General features: G+C 43.7%; 1 protein-coding gene across 1 annotated transcript in view; it reads right to left on the bottom strand.

The window, feature by feature from the left end:
* Positions 1–19710, bottom strand: part of CUBN (cubilin) — a 276969-nt gene that overhangs the window by 137006 nt on the left and 120253 nt on the right. Inside the window, exons 30-31 of the mRNA XM_079700464.1 lie at positions 18428–18602; positions 16829–16998 (exon numbers count right to left, since the gene is read on the bottom strand). Of these exons, the coding sequence (XP_079556590.1) occupies positions 16829–16998; positions 18428–18602 (345 nt within the window). The remainder of the gene's footprint in view (positions 1–16828; positions 16999–18427; positions 18603–19710) is intronic.

The following is a 19710-nucleotide window of genomic DNA, read 5'->3' as shown; positions in this document are numbered from 1 at the left end:
GCCCTGTGCAGCCTCCTCCCTGGAGGGTGGCATGGACCCGACAACCTGCTTCTGATAAACAGGACAAGGTCAGAGTGAGGGGTGTCACTGCCATGGCTTGGTTGGGACAGATGGACCCTTGCATCTTGCTGGCAGCCTCTCTTTTTTTTTTTTTTTTTTTTTTTTTTGTGGTACGCGGGCCTCTCACTGTTGTGGCCTCTCCCATTGCGGAGCACAGGCTCTGGATGCGCAGGCTCAGCAGCCATGGCTCACGGGCCCAGCCGCTCCGCGGCATATGGGATCCTCCCGGACCGGGGCACGAACCCGTATCCCCTGCATTGGCAGGCGGACTCTCAACCACTGCGCCACCAGGGAGGCCCCTGGCAGCCTCTCTTGTTGGCACTGTCCCCTGCGCCCTGTACTGCTCGCCCTGATGAAGCAGCTGCTGTGTTGTGAGATGCTCTGCAGGGAGGCCGCGTGGCGAGGGGCTGAGGGAGGCCTCTAGCCACAGCCTGCAAAGAGCCGAATCCTGCCAACGGCCACGTGGTAAGTCACACTGGGGTTCCTGACCCGCAGAAACTAGAATTATTGTTGTTTTGAGCTATTACGTTTGGGGATACGTTTTTAGGCAGCAACAAATAACCAACCCAGGGGGTGTGAAATGAGGGACTGAGCAGGGAATGAACACTGGAGTTTTTAGGGCAAGGATGTCTAATATCACATTTTAGCTCACCTGCAATATTTAGGCAAAGTCTACCATATAAAAGAGCCTCACCTGTGTAGTATTTTGGAGAAATAAAGAAAAGAGGTCTAAATCCCAACTTTTTCTTAAAAAGGGGTAGAGAGAAAGGGAACGGCCATGAGAAGCAAGAGATAGAGGCCTTGAAATGTAAACAGTGACAAGAAATGGACACCTGGGTGACCACTCCCCCCCGCCTCACTTCTCCACACAAGAGTCCCCGGAAATATTATGGGATGATGGGTTTCCCAGGCCTCTGAGTCTCCTTTCCCTCACCTGGAGCGACCCCCTGTGTCACCTTCCACTGAAGGGACCAAAAGTCATTCATGGAACTTAGTGACTTGGAAATTACTTGAGGTCTAAGGGGTGACTGGCTGTAGCAACGGGGCAGCTGGGGTGTGGGCTGAGTCGTGTACACAAAGGGAAGAAATGGAGACAGAGTGCCATCTCCACTGTCCTTGGAACGGCTGGCCCTCCCAGAGGAGCTGCTGTGGTGAGGGTGACCTGTCTGGCGTGAGATGCGCATTCATCAAATGTGTTACCCTGATGGCGAATGCCATTGTTTTCTTTCCTTGTTTCTTCCTTAGTTCTTTGGAAAGTAAAGCTATCACAGCTGGTTCAAGAGTTCATAAGATCCGTTAATGTAGCAGGTTGAGCTGGGGGATGACAAAGTATCCGGTCTAGTTCAGGAAGAACAGTGATTTCTTAAAAAATCTCTGTGTTCCTCTCCAAACATTTTCCCTACAACACCAAACCCGGCTCCACAGCACAGCTTCACAAATATCCAAACAGTGGAGCCTAAGTGGATGTCAACACTCACACTCATCTCAAACCACACTGTTCATGGCCACTCAGTGCTCAGCCTTCACTGACAGGCTACGTACGGGATTCGGCCCATCTGACATTTTCCATCTGACCAACTAAGGCCCAGAGGAGAGCACAGTGATCTTAGGTTCAGAACACCTGGGAAGCCCAGGTATCTCGTGATCAGAACACCTGGAAGCACTCTGAGAGTCAGAACACCTGGACTCCAGTCCTGGATCCATCTGGAAGGCTTGTCTGTTCCTGCACTTCAGAAGCTTCTGGTTATGAGTTTCATCATCTTAAAAATGGGGTAGATAATATGAAGGTAAGTTTCTCCTGTTTCATGATAGGAATGCTCACGCATACATTTTTTTTTTTTTTTTTTTTGCGGTACATGGCCTCTCACCGTTGTGGCCTCTCCTGTTGCGGAGCACAGGCTCCGGACGCGCAGGCTCAGCGGCCATGGCTCACGGGCCCAGCCGCTCCGCGGCACGTGGGATCTTCCCAGACCGGGGCACGAGCCCGCGTCCCCTGCATCGGCAGGGGGACTCCCAACCACTGCGCCACCAGGGAAGCCCATGCATACGTTTTTTAGTGGAATTTGGCAACATGGGAAATGTAAAAGCTAGCTCTTTCACTTCCAGGTGTCTACCGGAGACAAACTCTTGCATGATTGTATTCAGAAATATGGACAACAATGTTCCTTGCTAAGGGTTGCCATAGTACAATATCAGAAGCAACTTAAATGTGCACGAACCGTACATGGGTATGTGACTCATGGTATGTTGATAAAAGTTGATAAAGTGGAATCTTGTATGGTGGCAAAAAGAATGCATTAGATCTGAATGCACCACAGTGTAGAAAAACGTTCAAAACAGATTGTTGGATGAAAACAGTGGATGGAAGAATACGTGTTATGTTGTATTATGTTCATCAAATAAATAAATTATACATAATAATTTATTTACTTGATGAACATAATACATTTACTTGATGTACATAATACAACATAACACGTATTTGTAAAACATGCAAAATAATATTACATACTGTATACAGATGCACACACACAATGAAAAAGTACCAAAATAGCCATGGGAATTGTAAACACAATTTCTCATAAATTGGTTTCCTCTGGGCCAGGGGCTGGGAATGGAACAGTGTGGGCTACACATGGGGCCTCAAAAGGAATGCATTTCTTTTGGGGGGGGAAAAAAAAGAAGAACTTGAAGCAAATATGGCCAAATGTTGAGATTTAGCAAGTAGGATGTTTTTGTTCGTGCTATACTTTACATGCGTTGTGTAGTTGATACTCTTCTGTATACTTAAAATATTTCATAATGGAGTTTTCAATTAAAAAAGGAGAATCTATATAAAGGAAATAATGGGAAATGTAGATTAAGATTTACATATAAATATGCTCTTCAGAGCATTATTATAATAAGAAAAGAACAGAAGTAACCTAAGTGATCAATGATAAGCTAGTGGTTAACTCAGTTCTACGGTGTCCATGTAACTGATTATAGGGCCAAAGAAACTATGCTTAAGAAGAAGCATATTAAATAAGCTAAGGGAAAAAAGGCAGGATACAAAACTATATGCAGTTTTATATTAACTCTCTTTGTGTATGTGTGTATAAGTGTGCATGTGTGTGTTTCTGTAGGAAATGAGCCAAAATGTTAACAGTTCGTCTCTGTATTGCAATATTATGGATGCCATTCATTTCTTATTTTTTTCTTTTCTGTATTTTAGAAACTTAGTATGAGGAGCATATAAAAATTTAAAATAACATATATTTAAAGTGCTTAAGTGTTTAGCCAGACAGACATGTAAATGACCCCATACAGAGATAGGAAAATATGCTACTCATATAACTGTACTGCATTATCTAAGCCAGGTGGATATTAATGCCATTTAATGTAGCCTTTTGCTGCCTGACAGGAACGTATCAAGGATATGGCTTCTGTCTTAAGATTTCCAAAACATGTGTTAGTTGGCTAATACCTACAACTGTAGTCCAGCCCTCTCTCCAAGCTCTAGGCTCAGCTATCTGACTGCATTCCAGACACCACTGCTGGTATGTTCCATCAACCTTGGAAGTCAATGTCTCAAACTGAAATCATCGCCCCCTCCCCCTAATTCCTCCTGCACCTTCATTTCTTTTTTTTTTTTTTTTTTTTTTTTTTTTGCGGTACGCGGGCCTCTCACTGCTGTGGCCTCTCCCGTTGTGGAGCACAGGCTCTGGACATGCAGGCTCAGTGGCCATGGCTCACGGGCCCGGCCACTCCGCGGCATGTGGGATCTTCCTGGACCGGGGCACGAACCCGTGTCCCCTGCATCAGCAGGCGGACTCTCAACCACTGCGCCGCCAGGGAAGCCCCAGCTTCATTTCTTGCCTCAGTAAATGCCAGAGTATGTACCCAATTGCCAAGCCTTTTTAGATCCCTCCCTTATCCCCCAGTGGAATGGATCCTTATGTTCTGTTGACTCTTCCTCCGACGTGTCTCTTGGACCCCTTGCCTCCACCTGCCCGCCAGTGTCTTGCTGTGGGACTTCATGCTGTCTTGCCTAGGTCACTAAAGGAGCCTAAAATTTCCCCTGCCTGAATTTGTGTCCCCCTTTAATTCAGTCTCCAAACAACTACCCCTGAGCAAGGAGCTTTCTAAAATGTAAAATCCAATACAAAAGGAAGGTGGAGTGTCCCGATCCATTTTAAAATTGTACTGAATAAAGACGAGCAGTCACGGATGCCTTGCTTAGAACCAAGAAGAGAGGCTGATAGGGGCGCAGCGAGTAGCCCCTCCCCCAGGATCAAAGCCCTGGTGATGGAGTGACTCACGGTCCCCTCGCTGAAACACTCATCACTCACAGGCCAAAGCACATGATGAAGGGGGAAAACGAACACTAGCTTCCCCAGTAATGTTTGTATTTTCATTTCTAGAAACTGGAATATATGCCCTCAGATCGTTGGAGAGCAGGAGGTGGGAAAATATTCCTACCGCATCTCCTGTCTTCTTCTTTTACTAAGTTTCATCTTGCTCAGGGAGAAAATAAACCAACTATACGTGTGGGTTAAAATTAGTATAAACTGGAGGAAGAAGAAAGCATTTCAATTCAAAAGCGAAACACACAACATGTTTTACATTCTCCAAAGTATGCGAATGCTTCACCTTAACTTCAGAGCTAAGCTTTCCATGCAAACAAATTATAAACGTATATGAATTTGCTTTTATTTTTATTTTCTGCACTATCACTTTTTTCCTTCTTAACTCATTTGTGAATCTTCTAGAAGGTATCAAAATAAGCCACTTATGAAGTGAAAAAAATTTACTGAGATGATATATCGAAGAGTGTGTGAAAATTTTTATAATATATTTTTTAAGATTTAAAAAAATACTTTAAGATAAAATGAGCCTGTTCACAAACTAATCATGACAGTTAGCAATGAACTAAGGATTATGGATCCAGGTCTGTGTACCTAAGGTTCACAATTTTCAAAAAGATAAGTTTAGACCTTTAACATAGTATAGTAGTAATAGAAGCAGTAATAGTAGTAATAAAAACATCAGGAGCAGCAGCTAACACTTATGTGTACCAGACACTGCAATTAATGCTTTAAGCATATTTTTTAAAATTCCATCTTTCTTTCTTTTTTTTTTTAACATCTTTATTGGAGTATAACTGCTTTACAATGTTGTGTTAGTTTCTGCTGTACAACAAAGTGAATCAGCTATACATATACATATGTCCCCATATCTCTTCCCTCTTGTGTCTCCCTCCCACCCTCCCTATCCCACCCCTCTAGGTGGTCACAAAGCACCAAGCTGATCTCCCTGTGCTATGCAGATGCTTCCCACTAGCTATCTATTTTACGTTTGGTAGTGTATATATGTCCATGCCACTCTCTCACTTCGTCCCAGCTTACCCTTCCCCCTCTCCGTGTCCTCAAGTCCATTCTCTATGTCTGCATCTTTATTTCTGTCCTGCCCCTAGGTTCATGAGAACCTTTTTTTTTTTAGATTCCATATATATGTGTTAGCATACGGTATTTGTTTTTCTCTTTCTGACTTACTTCACTCTGTATGACAGACTCTAGGTCCATCCACCTCACTACAAATAACTGTTTTGTTTCTTTTTATGGCTGAGTAATATTCCATTGTATATATGTGCCACATCTTCTTTATCCATTCATCTGTTGATGGACATTTAGGTTGCTTCCATGTCCTGGCTATTGTAAATAAAGCTGCAATGAACATTGTGGTACATGTGTCTTTTTGAATTATGGTTTTCTCAGGGTATATGCCCAGTAATGGGATTCCTGGGTCATATGGCAGCTCTACTTTTAGTTTTTTATGGAACCTCCATACTGTTCTCCATAGTGGCTGTATCAATTTCCATTCCCACCAACAGTGCAAGAGGGTTCCCTTTTCTCCACACCCTTTCCAGCATTTATTCTTTGTAGATTTTTTGATGATGGCCGTTCTGACTGGTGTGAGATGATATCTCATTGTAGTTTTGATATGCATTTCTCTAATGATTAGTGATGTTGAGCATCTTTTCATGTGTTTGTTGGCTGTCTGTATATCTTCTTTGGAGAAATGTCTATTTAGGTCTTCTGCCCATTTTTGGATTGGGTTGTTTGTTTTTTTGATATTGAGCTGCTTGTATATTTTGGAGATTAATCCTTTGTCAGTTGTTTCATTTGCAAATATTTTCTCCCATTCTAAGGGCTGTCTTTTCGTCTCGTTTAGGGTTTCCTTTGCTGTGCAAAAGCTTTTAAGTTTCATTAGGTTCCATTTGTTTATTTTTGGTTTTATTTCCATTTCTCTAGGAAGTGGGTCAAAAAGGATCTTGCTGTGATTTATGTCATGGAGTGTTCTGCCTATGTTTTCCTCTAAGAGTTTGATAGTGTCTGGCCTTACATTTAGGTCTTTAAAAAAAATTCCCTCTTTCTTACAATTCCATTTTGCAGCTGGTAAAATTGAGGCTCAGAAGACATAAGTAACTTGTTCACAGTCACACACTGGGTAGTGTGGAGCCAGTATATGAATCCCATCTGTCTGACCTCTGATCAATTATCATTAAAACAACCAAAAAGATAAAATCAAGTTTTCTTCACTGACAATAGAATACTGAGAGATCATGATTCCAGGAAGCTAGTGACATGTCCGTCGTCACCTAGAAAGAAAATCCAGGGAAACAGAGTGGAAGTCACCTCTCTCTTCCCTAGACTTGCAAGCAAGCATCCTCAGTGGCCTTTCAGAAAGTCTTATTTGGGGCCCGGGTGGATTTTGGAGTGGCTGGCACCTGTCATGCATTCCACCCGTCATGCATTCCACCCCACTGTACATGCACGGGATTCCCAGCATGCTAACTGAGCCGGCTGGAACAAAAGGGGCACAGTGCCCAGGACCAATCACTAAACCTAACACCCAAATCCCCGATTCCTAACTCGGCTCTAGTCTTGGATCCAGATATACATCCACTCCTTGTCCCTTCCGGGTCTAACCACAGTCTCATTAGACCAGCATGGTGTCTTTGCTCACCTCGCCCCTGGCCTTATGGCCTTTCAACCTGGTCTTTCCCCTGTACTTCATTTTTAATTCATTCTCGCAACACGTGTCTACTGCTTGGATTGCCTTGAAGTTTATCGGGGTCAAGACATGTGGTGGATAAGATCTCAGGGCAGGGCTTCCCTGGTGGCGCAGTGGTTGAGAGTCCGCCTGCCGATGCAGGGGATGCGGGTTCGTGCCCCGGTCTGGGAAGATCCCACATGCCGCGGAGCGGCTGGGTCCGTGCGCCATGGCCGCTGAGCCTGCGCATCCAGGAGCCTGTGCTCCGCAATGGGAGAGGCCACAGCAGTGAGAAGCCCGTGTAACGCAAAAAAAAAAAAAAAAAAAAAAAAAAAGATCTCAGGGCAGAGAAGACATCATTCACATCAGGCTGCAAAGTCCGTCTGGAGCATGAGAGTCGTGAAATGTATTCACGTGTGGCAAACGGGAGGAGAGCAGCATAGATGCTAATGGAGCCCCGTGTTGGAACGGTAATTGCAGGTGGAGGAAATACTAAGTGACAGGGAGCGGGCTCCACCAGGAAATTATCCAAGCTGTTAAAGTCATAAATTTAGGTAAGGAAGGAAAGGGAAATATTGCTCATTACAGCAGCTTTTCTTGGGGGTGGAGGGCGGAGGGTGGAGGAGGCATCGGTTTCCTCCGTCAGTGATATTTTCCAGCTACGGGCCTCTGAAATGAAATCCCCAATTCACAGCACACATCTCGTGTCGGGACTCTTGTCACTCCTGTTTCTTTGTTTTACAGGGTGGCACTCCAGCTCCAAATTTTACAGGAGACAAGAAACTCTCATAATTTGCAGTTGTTGTAAGCAGGGACTCAAAGATTACTGCAAACGTTGGTATGAAAAGAAATCCAAGAAGCTCATTTTATTTTCACGAATAAACATACATTTAAGGAGATTCTGAGCTGAAACACAAACAAAGCTTGTGTCCGCAGATTGAGGACAGTGGCTCCAATTCAATGATTCTTTGGTTTGGGGATGTAAAGTATCAGCGTGGCTTTTGGTAACTAACTTGGCACCGGAAGGCAAAATGGCTATGGGGTTACCAAAAGCAAGCCACAAAATAAAACATTTAAAAGAGATTACTGGAGATCTTCCTCAAGTATCAAATGGAAGGTAAACTTTCTGTGGTGAGAAGTAAAGGACAAAGGGAAGATATGAGAGGGAGAGAGAAAGAGAGGGAAAGAGACTGGTTTCTGTCATGGACCTATTTGTAAAACAGTACATATTTAAAGAAGAACTGTTTAAGAATTGTTTCTTTGAAGTACTGACTTCTATTATTCCTGTGTCTATTTGCTCGGGTTTGGAAATGATCAGTGTTTTAAAAGGAAACACATCATAGGTAGTGTCTTAAAACAATAAAACGAAATACGGAGACTGTGTTTTACGGTTGCCCTGTCCCACCCTGTGCCTTATTGTCAGATAGTGTGAACAGCAGGCACTGCAGTTTTGGCGTGGGGGGGAATCTGGTTTTCTTCAGTTCAAATCCAACATGTTGCTTTCCTTCTCTTAGAGCAGCACGAAGAGCTTCAGAAAGAAAACCGTGACTCATGATATGCCTGTTTTTTTTGTACCAGGGCCTGTAGCCCTAGTGGATAGTTTCTCCAGATGAGAGGCTGGACCAGGACTGTGGTCTGCTTGCTTTTATCTGTTTCTCACTGATTCTCACCAGGCAGACATTCCATTGTGCTGAGCAAAGAGGATGTTGAAATCAGAGGCCCGGGGTCTCCAGGGGCCAGTCATGCCGCTGATCTGGCTTCTCTCTTCCCCTCTCACACTGGGCTACAACCCGCATTTCTAGGAGTTCAATAAGAGCTCGCAGAGCTACGTGAATTTAAGGCTCAGGAGAGAGCCTGTAATTAAGCAATTAGGCTGTCAGTTGGAGGTCAAAGGAAACCTAATGGAGCCGTTTTCATGCTGACCGTACAGGTTCTGTGCAGCTCGTGGGTCCCGCTGCCGCCTTAGCAAGAAGCACTCACAGTGTGTCCTTCAGGAGAGCCAGAGGTTAACGATGCCAGGCACTGAGCGAAAAGCGCACACATATTAATTACCAAATGAGTTGAAACCTGAGTGTAAATTGAGCTTTCTGATGAGTTCCAGATGATGCCATCACCACTTCAACTGCAGTCAGAAAAATCTAGTTTCTCTCTTTTTTTATTACAGCAGCATGAAATTCTAGAAAACACGCTTCTGCGATGTTATCTAAGTTCTCATGTGGCTCAAAATACAGAGCTCAAGTATCAATAATCATGCCAGGGAGTGAACTCCGCTCAACACGCGCCCAAACGTGCCGTCTGCAATTTTCCGCTGAAGGCTGGGACAGCTTTCTCTGGCATATGCGCACATATCTTCCTAACACTATTCCCTGCATCCTGTCCTTCTCCTTACAAATAATTCTGAGAGATGGCTGGGTCTCCAATGGGACTCTGCCACTAACTGCGGTTTATCAAGCACATCACTCTGGACTCTGGACCTCTGAGTTCTTACCAGTAAAATAAGAGACTTGGACTGACTAGGTGGCCTCCAAGGTTCCTTCCACCCTGTTAATTCTCTGATACTCATTTAGCTAGCACCCTGTTAGCTAAGCCAGAGGAGTGTGAGTGAGGTCAAGAACTGGGTCGAGATGCTTGCCTCATACCTGTCCATCTTATATTCTCAAAACTCTTCAGGGATGAAGGACCAGGCTCCGGACGCGCAGGCTCAGCGGCCATGGCTCACGGGCCCAGCCGCTCTGCGGCACGTGGGATCTTCCCGGACTGGGGCACGAACCCGCATCCCCTGCATTGGCAGGCAGACTCTCAACCACTGCGCCACCAGGGAAGCCCCTGGGCCTTTCTTTAAACCCAAAGCCAGAGTATTGGGTTCTACCTGGGAGGAACAGAACTGCATGTTTCTTACGATAAAAGCTACATCAACTGAAAAAAAAAATCCCAGTCATTGTAGGAGCAGAGACCAAAAACATTCATGTATTCCTGTGTTTGGCCATGCATCTGCTAGTCATTCACGCATCAAACAGACTGGTCGTTTGGCATACAAAGACTGCTGCTGTGGGTTCCGTGAAAGGGGATGGAGGCTGTGTATTACTGCTCCGCGGTTAAATGTTCATGTGTTTCTTCTACTTGCTGGAAATTGTGCCTCTAGTTCCACGCAGCCTAGAGTGATGGCTTAGGGCTCCCTTGGGCTGACGCTGCCTCCACTTGGGGCCTCTGGGGACGAGACCTCCTACAAGAAGAGCTCTCTTCTGTACAGCAAGTGGAGTGTGGAGATGACCCCTTAGCCACGGCCCATGGACTTGTGCCCCAGGGGATGAACAGAAGCCCAGTGCTGTGGAGTTGGACTGTGGACCCCGGAGCGAGCCCACTACTGACGTCGCCTTCACTACTGACAGACCCTTTGTGTCTGCCCCTCCAACTCCCCCCTTATTCTCCTCTTCCGACCCATAGATACAACTCAGAACTGGATCCTCTCCCCTAGGTCCCCTCTTTCTGCTTGGGTTCCCCAGGCACTTGATTTTATAAATGAGCAAACTAGCATCCCCAGGCCGTGCAGAGAGTTGAGTGGCGGTGCTGAGCCTGGAGACGACCTCCTGGCAGCGTCTGGAACAGAGTGGACACCAAAGAACGAATGGATGGATGGAACCCAGACCACCTGGCTTCATAGGATACCCACTTTGCAGTTCATGCTTGAGATCCTAAAGCTTTTCCCAATATTGATAAATGAAGTGTGGGTTCATCAGAAAAAGAGTTCAGAATGGTTCCAGAGTAACCCTAGTTTTATTCCCCCCACCCCCATTTTTTCAGTTGGACTTTACCCTGTGACAGTCCCCTGCATGTAGACTGTGATTTTTATATTTTACCAAAATACTTACTCTTACTTAGGTTTTCTTGCATCTTAGTGCTGGTCCTGCTGTTAATTTGTACCTGGTCTTGATCCTGACCTCTCTGCACCACGACTTTCTTATTTTTCATATAAGCAGATGACAGTAAATTATCTCTAACCTCTCCTCTTCCGATCTTAACATTCTATGTGTCCATGTGTTTACAGCAATAAACACAATGACTTTTCAAAAGAATATTTCCACTTCTGACAATCTAAACTGATATAGGAGGTTTAAAACCCTGATGGCTGGTCCTATCCAAGCATAATTTACCTTGGTATTGAATAATACACTTGAGCTCTATTAAAAATTCCATGAACACAAACATTATCTGGCAGCAGCATTGGCAGTTGAATCTTTTTCTCTTTGCTACTGACTCTGTCTAAGTAGCAGGACCAAGAAATTAACTTGAATGTCTCCAAAATGAATGACTGGCTTTGTATGCACTTAAACTGCAGAGATCTTATGTAAGATACTGGATTTTCTGGGGCATTTCGCATCCAGTGTCCATCTAGCTATAAAGATAAATGGCTGGTGCCTCAACGCCTGCCTTCGTGAACCCCTGGACAGCGAACTCTAAATTGAAGCCTAGCTCCCAGCCTCGACAGTGCATTGCCTGCCTGTTTCTAAACCTCTGGAGACCTCCATTCCCATAACTGGGTCCACATGGCAACCACACACAGCAGATCTCTACCCCAACTTATCCGAACAGTCCTTTTTCACATGTATCTTTTAGTAAAGGTGAGCTACAAACTGTACAAACAAAAATGACTTAGCTTGTATATGACTTATGCAGATGTCAATATAAATACATTTGCAAATCAGAAAAGAAAACTTATGGTTGGCCATGGGTTCAAATGTCTCATTCCGAAAATATGAGATTTATAAAACCAGTCTGGCCCCTCCTCAGGTCTCTGCCCTGATAATAGGACTTCCTCATTTACTCCATTGACCTCTTACACTCAGCTGCTCTTCTGTCCCCAGCACCCTGCCCTCCCGGCATGCCTAAGCTTCTTCACCACTAAAACAAATAATAATAACGACTTTCCTTTGATACTGACTTACCACAGGTTATGGCCCTTTATCCCTCTATACCATGCACTTTCATAATTCTGGGGAAAAGCTGAGAAGCTCCTGTATCTCCTAACCAATCGTGATCTGGAGTCTTCCAGTACTACCCACACCAGTCCTGCTTCTTACAAGGTCATCAAAGACTGAATCTGGTGGCTTCATTTCAGCCTCATCTGCTGGATTTGACCCCTTTGCCCACCCACTCTTAAAACTGACTTCACTGTTGGTTGCCATGCTACCATTCTCTTCTGCTTCTCCACCCATCTCCTTGAGGACCCTTCAGTCTCCTTGTCCTTTGTTTCTCCATCTTCCCCCTAAATGGTGATTTAGGGCCAAGAGTTTACTTGGCCCTTTTCTCTTTACAAAATACTCATATATAGGATTCCATCTACTTCTGTGGTTTTAACAACCATCCAAGGATACAGAAATTATCTTCAAGTGGATATGTCCAGCTCAGACCCCATCCTGAGTACTGAACCCATTTGTTGAACTCTGTAAGGGACGCAGTGTAGACCTTCAAACTCAAGTTTCCAAATCAAACTGAGTAGTCTATCCCTTTAGTACTCTCTTAGTCAATGGCATTATTATTTACCCATTCTTCAAGCAAATCGTCTTAACCCCTGCATCTCTATCACCCCTCCCCCAGACCCTCCACGGTGTAACTAGCCTCTAGGTTTCGGTGGCTACACCAACATGAGCTTGCCGGGACATCCTTTCTTTCCCTCGACTCCCAAGGCCACTGCCCAGGGTTTTTCCATAGCTCTCCAATCAGCCTTTATGCCATCCTTCTCTTTCTCTGCTGACCCTAGCCTCACACGGCTGCCCTGTTATTATCATAAAACACAGTTTTGAGTACATTACAGAAAACGTTCATCAACTCCCCGCACTGGCTATAGGATAATTTCAAATTCTTCACAGAGCACAAAAGAGTTTGTCCAGTTCGGATGTTTTCTATAGACCCTGGGTCTCCACACGCTCCCCAGCACAGAGCTACAGCCCAAATGTCTGTGCACGCTCACACCTCTGTGCACAATCTACCCTGTTCTCTCCCCAGAGCTTCCTCCCCTGGCTTCTGTGCCACATGTCTACTAGTGAAATTCTGCCACGTGAATGTCTTCTTTGGTGTGAAACCTTCTCTGGCTTCCAGGCCCAAATGAATCACTCCTGTTTCCTCGTGATCATTATTACAGTTTATTGAGTCCTGGGTCCACGAAATGCTTGGTGCTGTGCTAGCAGAAAGGTTCACAAACAGGGTCTTCTTTTACTGAAAACCTGAAGGCCCAGGACCCCAAGCTGGTTGTTCGTCCTCGTATTCCACAGCACCTCCTCCACCACTGCCCCTGGAACAGGCCTCTCTGGGGATGCTCATTGTGACTAGGGCTGGCACGAATGGAGGGCTTTCTATGTGACAAGCAGTGTCACCGACATGACCTCCACTATCCCAACAACAAATCTGACACAGATACTCTTACCGTCCCCGTTTCACAATTAAGGAAACCAAAGCTGAAAGATTCGCTTTCTCCTAGGCAACTCAACTAGAAAGTGGCAAAATTCAGGCTCAGCCCCAGGGCCACCCGACCACAGAGCTGGATTTCTTAACCACAGCACTGTGGTGACCCACACTGCTGGTGTAGTTCTCTTTCTGTATCCATGTGTTGCTCAAGTGCTTAGCAGCATCTGCTTCTGATACTCGCATCTCCCCGCAGGCGGGGTTACCCCAACTACTTCATACAGGATCCCCTGACCCTGACAACTTGTTTGGACTATTACTAAATACATTTTGTATTTTACCATATCTGCCAGACTGGACTCCTCCCAGCACCTGTATGTGGGTTTATTTTCTTATCTCTATGCCTAATGACCAGATTATATTTGAGGTTTTACTTCCTACTGTCTGTTTCCTCTGGCTACAGTTTGTGAAGTCAAGCCCAGCTGTGTGCTGAGATATGGCACTGGTTACTAGAAAACCCAGTTTGTGTATTTATATCTCATGCAGGTGGAAAATCCTACTCACGACCACAGGAGGGAAAAAACGCAGCCATGTTGGGTGTGCCTTTGACCTAGGCTTTGTTTGGTTCACATACCTTTGCATGTTGAATCTTATGGATTAGGGGCTTTACCAAAGAGAAGAAACTATACCTGGAACCATACAGACTGGGAGAAAGTGATGGAGAATTGCCCACTCGAGACAAAACTGTAAGGCAGACAAGCTGTCTCTGGCCCCTTCGACCTTCTCTTGAAGGCACCTCTACTGCTTCAATGCTTTATTTCACCTTCATGTTTAAAGGGTATTTTAGGAGAGTACAGAGTTCCTGATTGATAGTTATCTTCTTCCTTCAAATTTAAGATACCGACTCTTGTCTTTTCTCCTTCCAGTTTTCACTGTTGAAAAGTCAGCATTCAGTCTGCCACTTCCCAAAAGATAATTTGTTCACCCGCTCACCTACCCTTCTGGACGATTGTAACAGTTTTTTCTTTATCTTTTAGATAAAGATTAAAATCTTTAAGTTTTTCCAGATAAGTATGTCTTTCTATTTATCTTGCTTGGCTGTATACAGGGTCCCTTGGGATTCTTGTTTTCGTAAATTGATGTCTCTCATCAGTTTTGGAAAAGTCTTAGTCGTCAGCTCTTCAAATATTGTTCCTGCTCCATTTATAAATGTATGTAAATGTATGTTACATCTTTTATATGTGTCCTATATTTGTCTTAATCTCTCTTCTGTATTTTTCATCCTTTTGCTTTGTTTTATTTTGTTTTTCCTGGATAGATTCTTCTGGTATCTTCCAATTCACTTGTTCTCTCATCTCTGTCTAATTTGCCTAATATAAAAAAAACAAACAGGCAAAACACCCCGAACCCTTCCACTGAGATACTAATTTCAGCTTCTGTGTTTATCCACTTTAAATTTTTCAGTTTTTTAAAAAAAATATTTGCAATGTCACTTTTTATGATTTGCAGTCCTTGCTGAAAGTTTTAATTTTGACTTTTATCTCCATAAGCTTAGTAACCATAGTTGTTTACTAACCTGTGCCTGGTAATTTTAGCATCTGGGCTATCAGTGTTTATTTCTATTGTCTGTTATTCATGTTATAACTCATTTATGTTGCATTGTCTCCTCCTATATATAAATATCTTTGATAGTGTGCTTGCTGTTGCATATGAAAATTATTGGTAGAAATGAGGTCTGGGATGCTTTCATCTCCCTTTGAAGAAGAGTTTAAATTGCTTTGGCCAGATGTCCACGGCCTAGATGCATTAGCAATGCAAGGTTTCTCTCATTATTCCATGGCTGGAGATTTAGGGAGGCCGCTCAGATGAATCGACGCTTGGATGCGGTCTTCCTGAAAGCTGCTACTTTCATTTTACCTGGGATTCAGGAGAGTTTACCAGGACCCACACCCTACTCAGGTCCTGGACTCAAACTTTGCTCCTCTTTGCCCTGAAAGGCTCTGAGAAGTGCCACTAACTCCTTCTGGATCAGCAAATGCCCCACAGGCAAAAGCAATCCCAAGTACCAAGTTCACATCTCTCTTGGATATTAACTCAGAAATTTCACACTACCTTGTGAGTTCCTTGTTGCATTTAGGAAAGTGTTGTAAAATATCATCCAAAGTTTTAAAATTGTCTTTGTCAGGAGAGTTACCATTATGGAAAGTGGATGGCCTACACCTTAAGTTTTGTGTAGGACATAATGCTTTGCTAATTTAGACTCTGAAGATTCATGTTAAAAGGTTAATACATAACCATAAATCAACTGAACTTTTAAGTAGATTAATGATTTAATCTTGTAAAATAATACTTGAAATCATACTGTTAGCCTGGACTACTTTGAAAATTATGAAACAACTTTTGAATTCTCCTGAGTTAAATTTGAAAGTTAGCCAGTTGGAATTTGTATAAGAAATGGTCAGGAAACTAAAACAGAAAGATCCATTAGCCAAGAGGATCTGGTTTATATTTGAATGAAATATCTCTAAAGACAAATGAAAGATGGAAAACCTTGTGTTAAAAAAAAATCAGGTAACCAAAAAAATTAAAGACAAAAAGAAAATTTCAAAATACAACCTCATTCACTCTTACATTAAACATATAGCATTAGTTTCAGGTGAAAATGTATGAAAGCTGTTGGTAGTGATGGAAACTTTTTGTCACTGAACCAACTAACAGCCATATCCCTTTTCCTCCACCCACTGTCTCCCCATCTAGTCTGTTCTATCAGACACTGATTTGTTCAAATAGCAGATCAAGATATCCTGATCTCAAGAAAAGTAGAACCCCGTGAGAACCCCCAGAGAGTTAATAATAATTTATTTAAAGTGGTTATGATAAATCCATTATCATAATTCACTAAACTTTCCTAATCTCTTTTGCAGCCACTTCTGGCCAATGATCTGTAAGGAGGCTTCTGTAAAAATTTTGCATTCTTGATTAAAAAAAAAAAACAAAATAGAAACAACTAACACTATTCCTTCTCGTCTTCTTCAGATCTGAACTTAGGATGTTCCGAACTGCTGTAGCCATTTTTGGACCATGAGGTAACAACCACAAAATGAAAAGCCAATTCACTAAGAATGGTAGAGCAGAGACTGAGTTGCTAAACAAACCTCTTGGTTTATATTTAGGTAAAAATAAATGTTCTTATATTTTAAGTTGCTAATAGTTGAGTTTCCCATGATTTGACATAGAAAACATTCATGACTAATACATTCAATAAACATGCTTTTATGGCAATGTTTTGACCCAGGTTTGACTGGAGACAATGCTTGAGATTTGTGTCACTTACCATAATACAAGAGTCCTGAGGTTCAAGGTCAAAGTCAGTGAAGTTCAACAGAACACGGTGATGTTTTTCCACCTGAATGACCCATGTACATTCAGTGTTGCTCCTATAAGGACTGGGATAATTTGGAGAATGAATCTCTCCACTGGGAGCTTGGAAAATGCCACCACAACCTGTAGATGGGAGACCCAATTCAATAATGAGAGGAATCCCTGATGCACAAAACTTTACACCATTACCCGGGAGCACAGAACGATATGCTACTTTGTTTGACCACCATTTTTATGTAGTCTGTGCTAAACATCCTGAAGAACTGAATGTTTGCCATTAATTCACATATCCCAACAAAATGAAGAAGTATGCCTAAGAAAAGACTTCAAATACTTCAAATACTGATGCCAAAGGTTATTTTAAAAATACTGAAAAATAATGCAAATAAAATCATATTTTCACAAAGCCATGAAATGCCTCTTCATTGTTCTCTAAAAATATAACATACTGTAAGAATAACACATCTCCGTCTAAGAATTTTGATAATTCAGTAGTGTACGCTTTTATAAACTATTTAACATCTGTCTCTTAAAATTTAATATTCTGGACCTTGTACAGTCATTCCTTTTTTAAATTCCTATGATATAATCAAATATCTATCAATGTCTAACTCTATGACCCATCATTTCTTGGGTTTATGATAATATAAACTAATAATGGGAAAATTCAGTATCATTTTCTGATAACTGAGAATCACTTTTGGGTAATCTAAACACCATGTAAATATAATTTTCATTAAATTCATGCACCATTAACTTTAGGAAAGCTCTAGTATACTTACTATATCACCTTTGGCCTACAGAAGTGGGGCCATAAGGCAGCCTGGAGTCATGTCTTTGCTTTGGCATTTTTTAGCTGTGTGACTTTGGACAGACCACTAACTACTCTAAGCTTCCATTTCTTCATCAGTAAGATAAGGACAAGAAATAACCTTCCCTCAGAGGGTGGCTGTGAAGATTAAATGAGAGAGTCTTTGTAGAATAGTTAGAAAAATGCCTGACATACAGTAAGCGTTCAATAAACGTTGCTATTATTAGTAGCTGTATAGATTAACATCTGCCGAAAGATTTTGTGCATTAATACTTTATTTTTAAAACTCTGAGACAGGTAACTTATTTAGACAGCCTAAGATCTTGGGCAGAAAGTCACTATATAACAAAAGGTAATAAGTCCTTGAAATTCACAAATTTAACATTTGCAGTTTTGGTATTTGCCAAGCCTCCAAATGCGTGGCAGAAAGTAATTTACCACTTTGTTGATGCCCAAATTGAGGCTGGTGAACAGGCAGAAGTCCCTCGGAGAGAAAGCGAGTCTAACCAACCACCCTGCTTCTGCTCTCAGCATGGATGTGCACACTTGCATGGGCTGGTTTTCACGTACGAGGTGACTCTTTGGAAGTTAAACTCTCTTTCTCAGGGAAGCGTATGTGCCATTAGAGAAGTCACAGAGCTGTGACGGAGGATGTAGCCGTCACATCGCTCTCTGAACACTTCATGAAATTTAACGAGGGCTCAGCTTAAGTATTTTGAGACAGCTCCTTGGTTCACCCACCTCCAGGGACCGCTCTCCATGAGATGTTGAAGCCTCTCCCATTTATGGACCAGTCAGTCTTGAATCGGATTGCCAGCTCATTTCCAGTGCTGGAGACCTGCATGGGATTCTCAGACGATCTTTGCACACACAGCTGGGATATCCTGGGAGAGTGGAAATCAGGGCCTCCATAGATCTAGGATGGGACGGAGAAAAAAAGAACTTGAGAGAGATACTTAAGCAATTACAAGCCTTCCGCTGATTCCCCTTTAGCACCAGCGTTTGGATCCTATTATCAGCAGAGATTGAAATCTCAGCCTCCCCATGTGGGGACACACTGTAAACTTGAGCTGGATTTTCCAAGGCACTCCCTCTGCCCTCGTAACACCCAAGTTCAATCGCCCATGAAATGCCTGCTTGTTCCCTCAGCCAGAGCTGCAGAGCTGAACTGAGTAGATTATCCCAGACTCTCCCCTATCTCCCCTTCCCCTCTTCCAAGTCCACATAGGATCCCCTGCTTTCTTTGGCAGAGGCATGTGGCAGATAAGCCAGTATCAGGTCTGATCTTCTAACTCTTCTGGGCGCATAGGAATAGCCTTAGCATAAAGCTATTTTGTTTGTTCACTGAAGGCTATTGATCACTGCTACATTTTTAGGATTTTCCACTTTGCAACCCGAATGCTTTACAAGATTAGGCATTTAATATGATATTTTTGCCCCCTCAGAGGGAGCGAAAAGGTAACCTCTACCAGTGTGTTCTGCAGTACCCTCAGGGAGGGAGTCCTACAGGCCCCTCCGGACCTTCTCCTGGCACGGACGCTCACAGGAGCAAGACGGAGAGCGTGCACCTTCTGCTCGGGAATCGCCCTGGACTCTGCCCCGCTAGGTCCATCTCACTTGTCCCGAGATCTCCTGGGCTCCTATAATTTGCAACTATCTGGCTGGATGCAATACCCCGGCGACACATTGCTCATGGCAACTGATCCCTGGATCTCACGTCCAGCATCTTGCAGGAGGTCTGGCCCAGCCCACGGGGGCCTCCAGAATGCCTCACACACAGGTTTCTCAAGGGCCCCTTGGATAACCCATGAGCGGGGGTGTGGGGGGAAGATAAGAATCCCACAGAAGGTGTGGACCCCCGACCTTCAATCTCTCGCCACCCTTGCGTTAGTGCGAGAACGACCAGTTTTGCTGACAGTTCTCGGGCACACTGGCATCTGCGCCCTTCCCCGCTCCCGGCTGGAACCGGACCCGGGAAAGGTGGCCCAGGGGGTGCGTGTGGTGCCCTCCCACCCGAGCATCTG

Source organism: Hyperoodon ampullatus (genome assembly GCF_949752795.1).
Source record: "Hyperoodon ampullatus genome assembly, chromosome: 3".
NCBI lineage: Eukaryota > Metazoa > Chordata > Mammalia > Artiodactyla > Ziphiidae > Hyperoodon > Hyperoodon ampullatus.
Note: the sequence above shows the minus strand (reverse complement) of the source record. Positions and strands in the feature narration are given on the sequence as shown.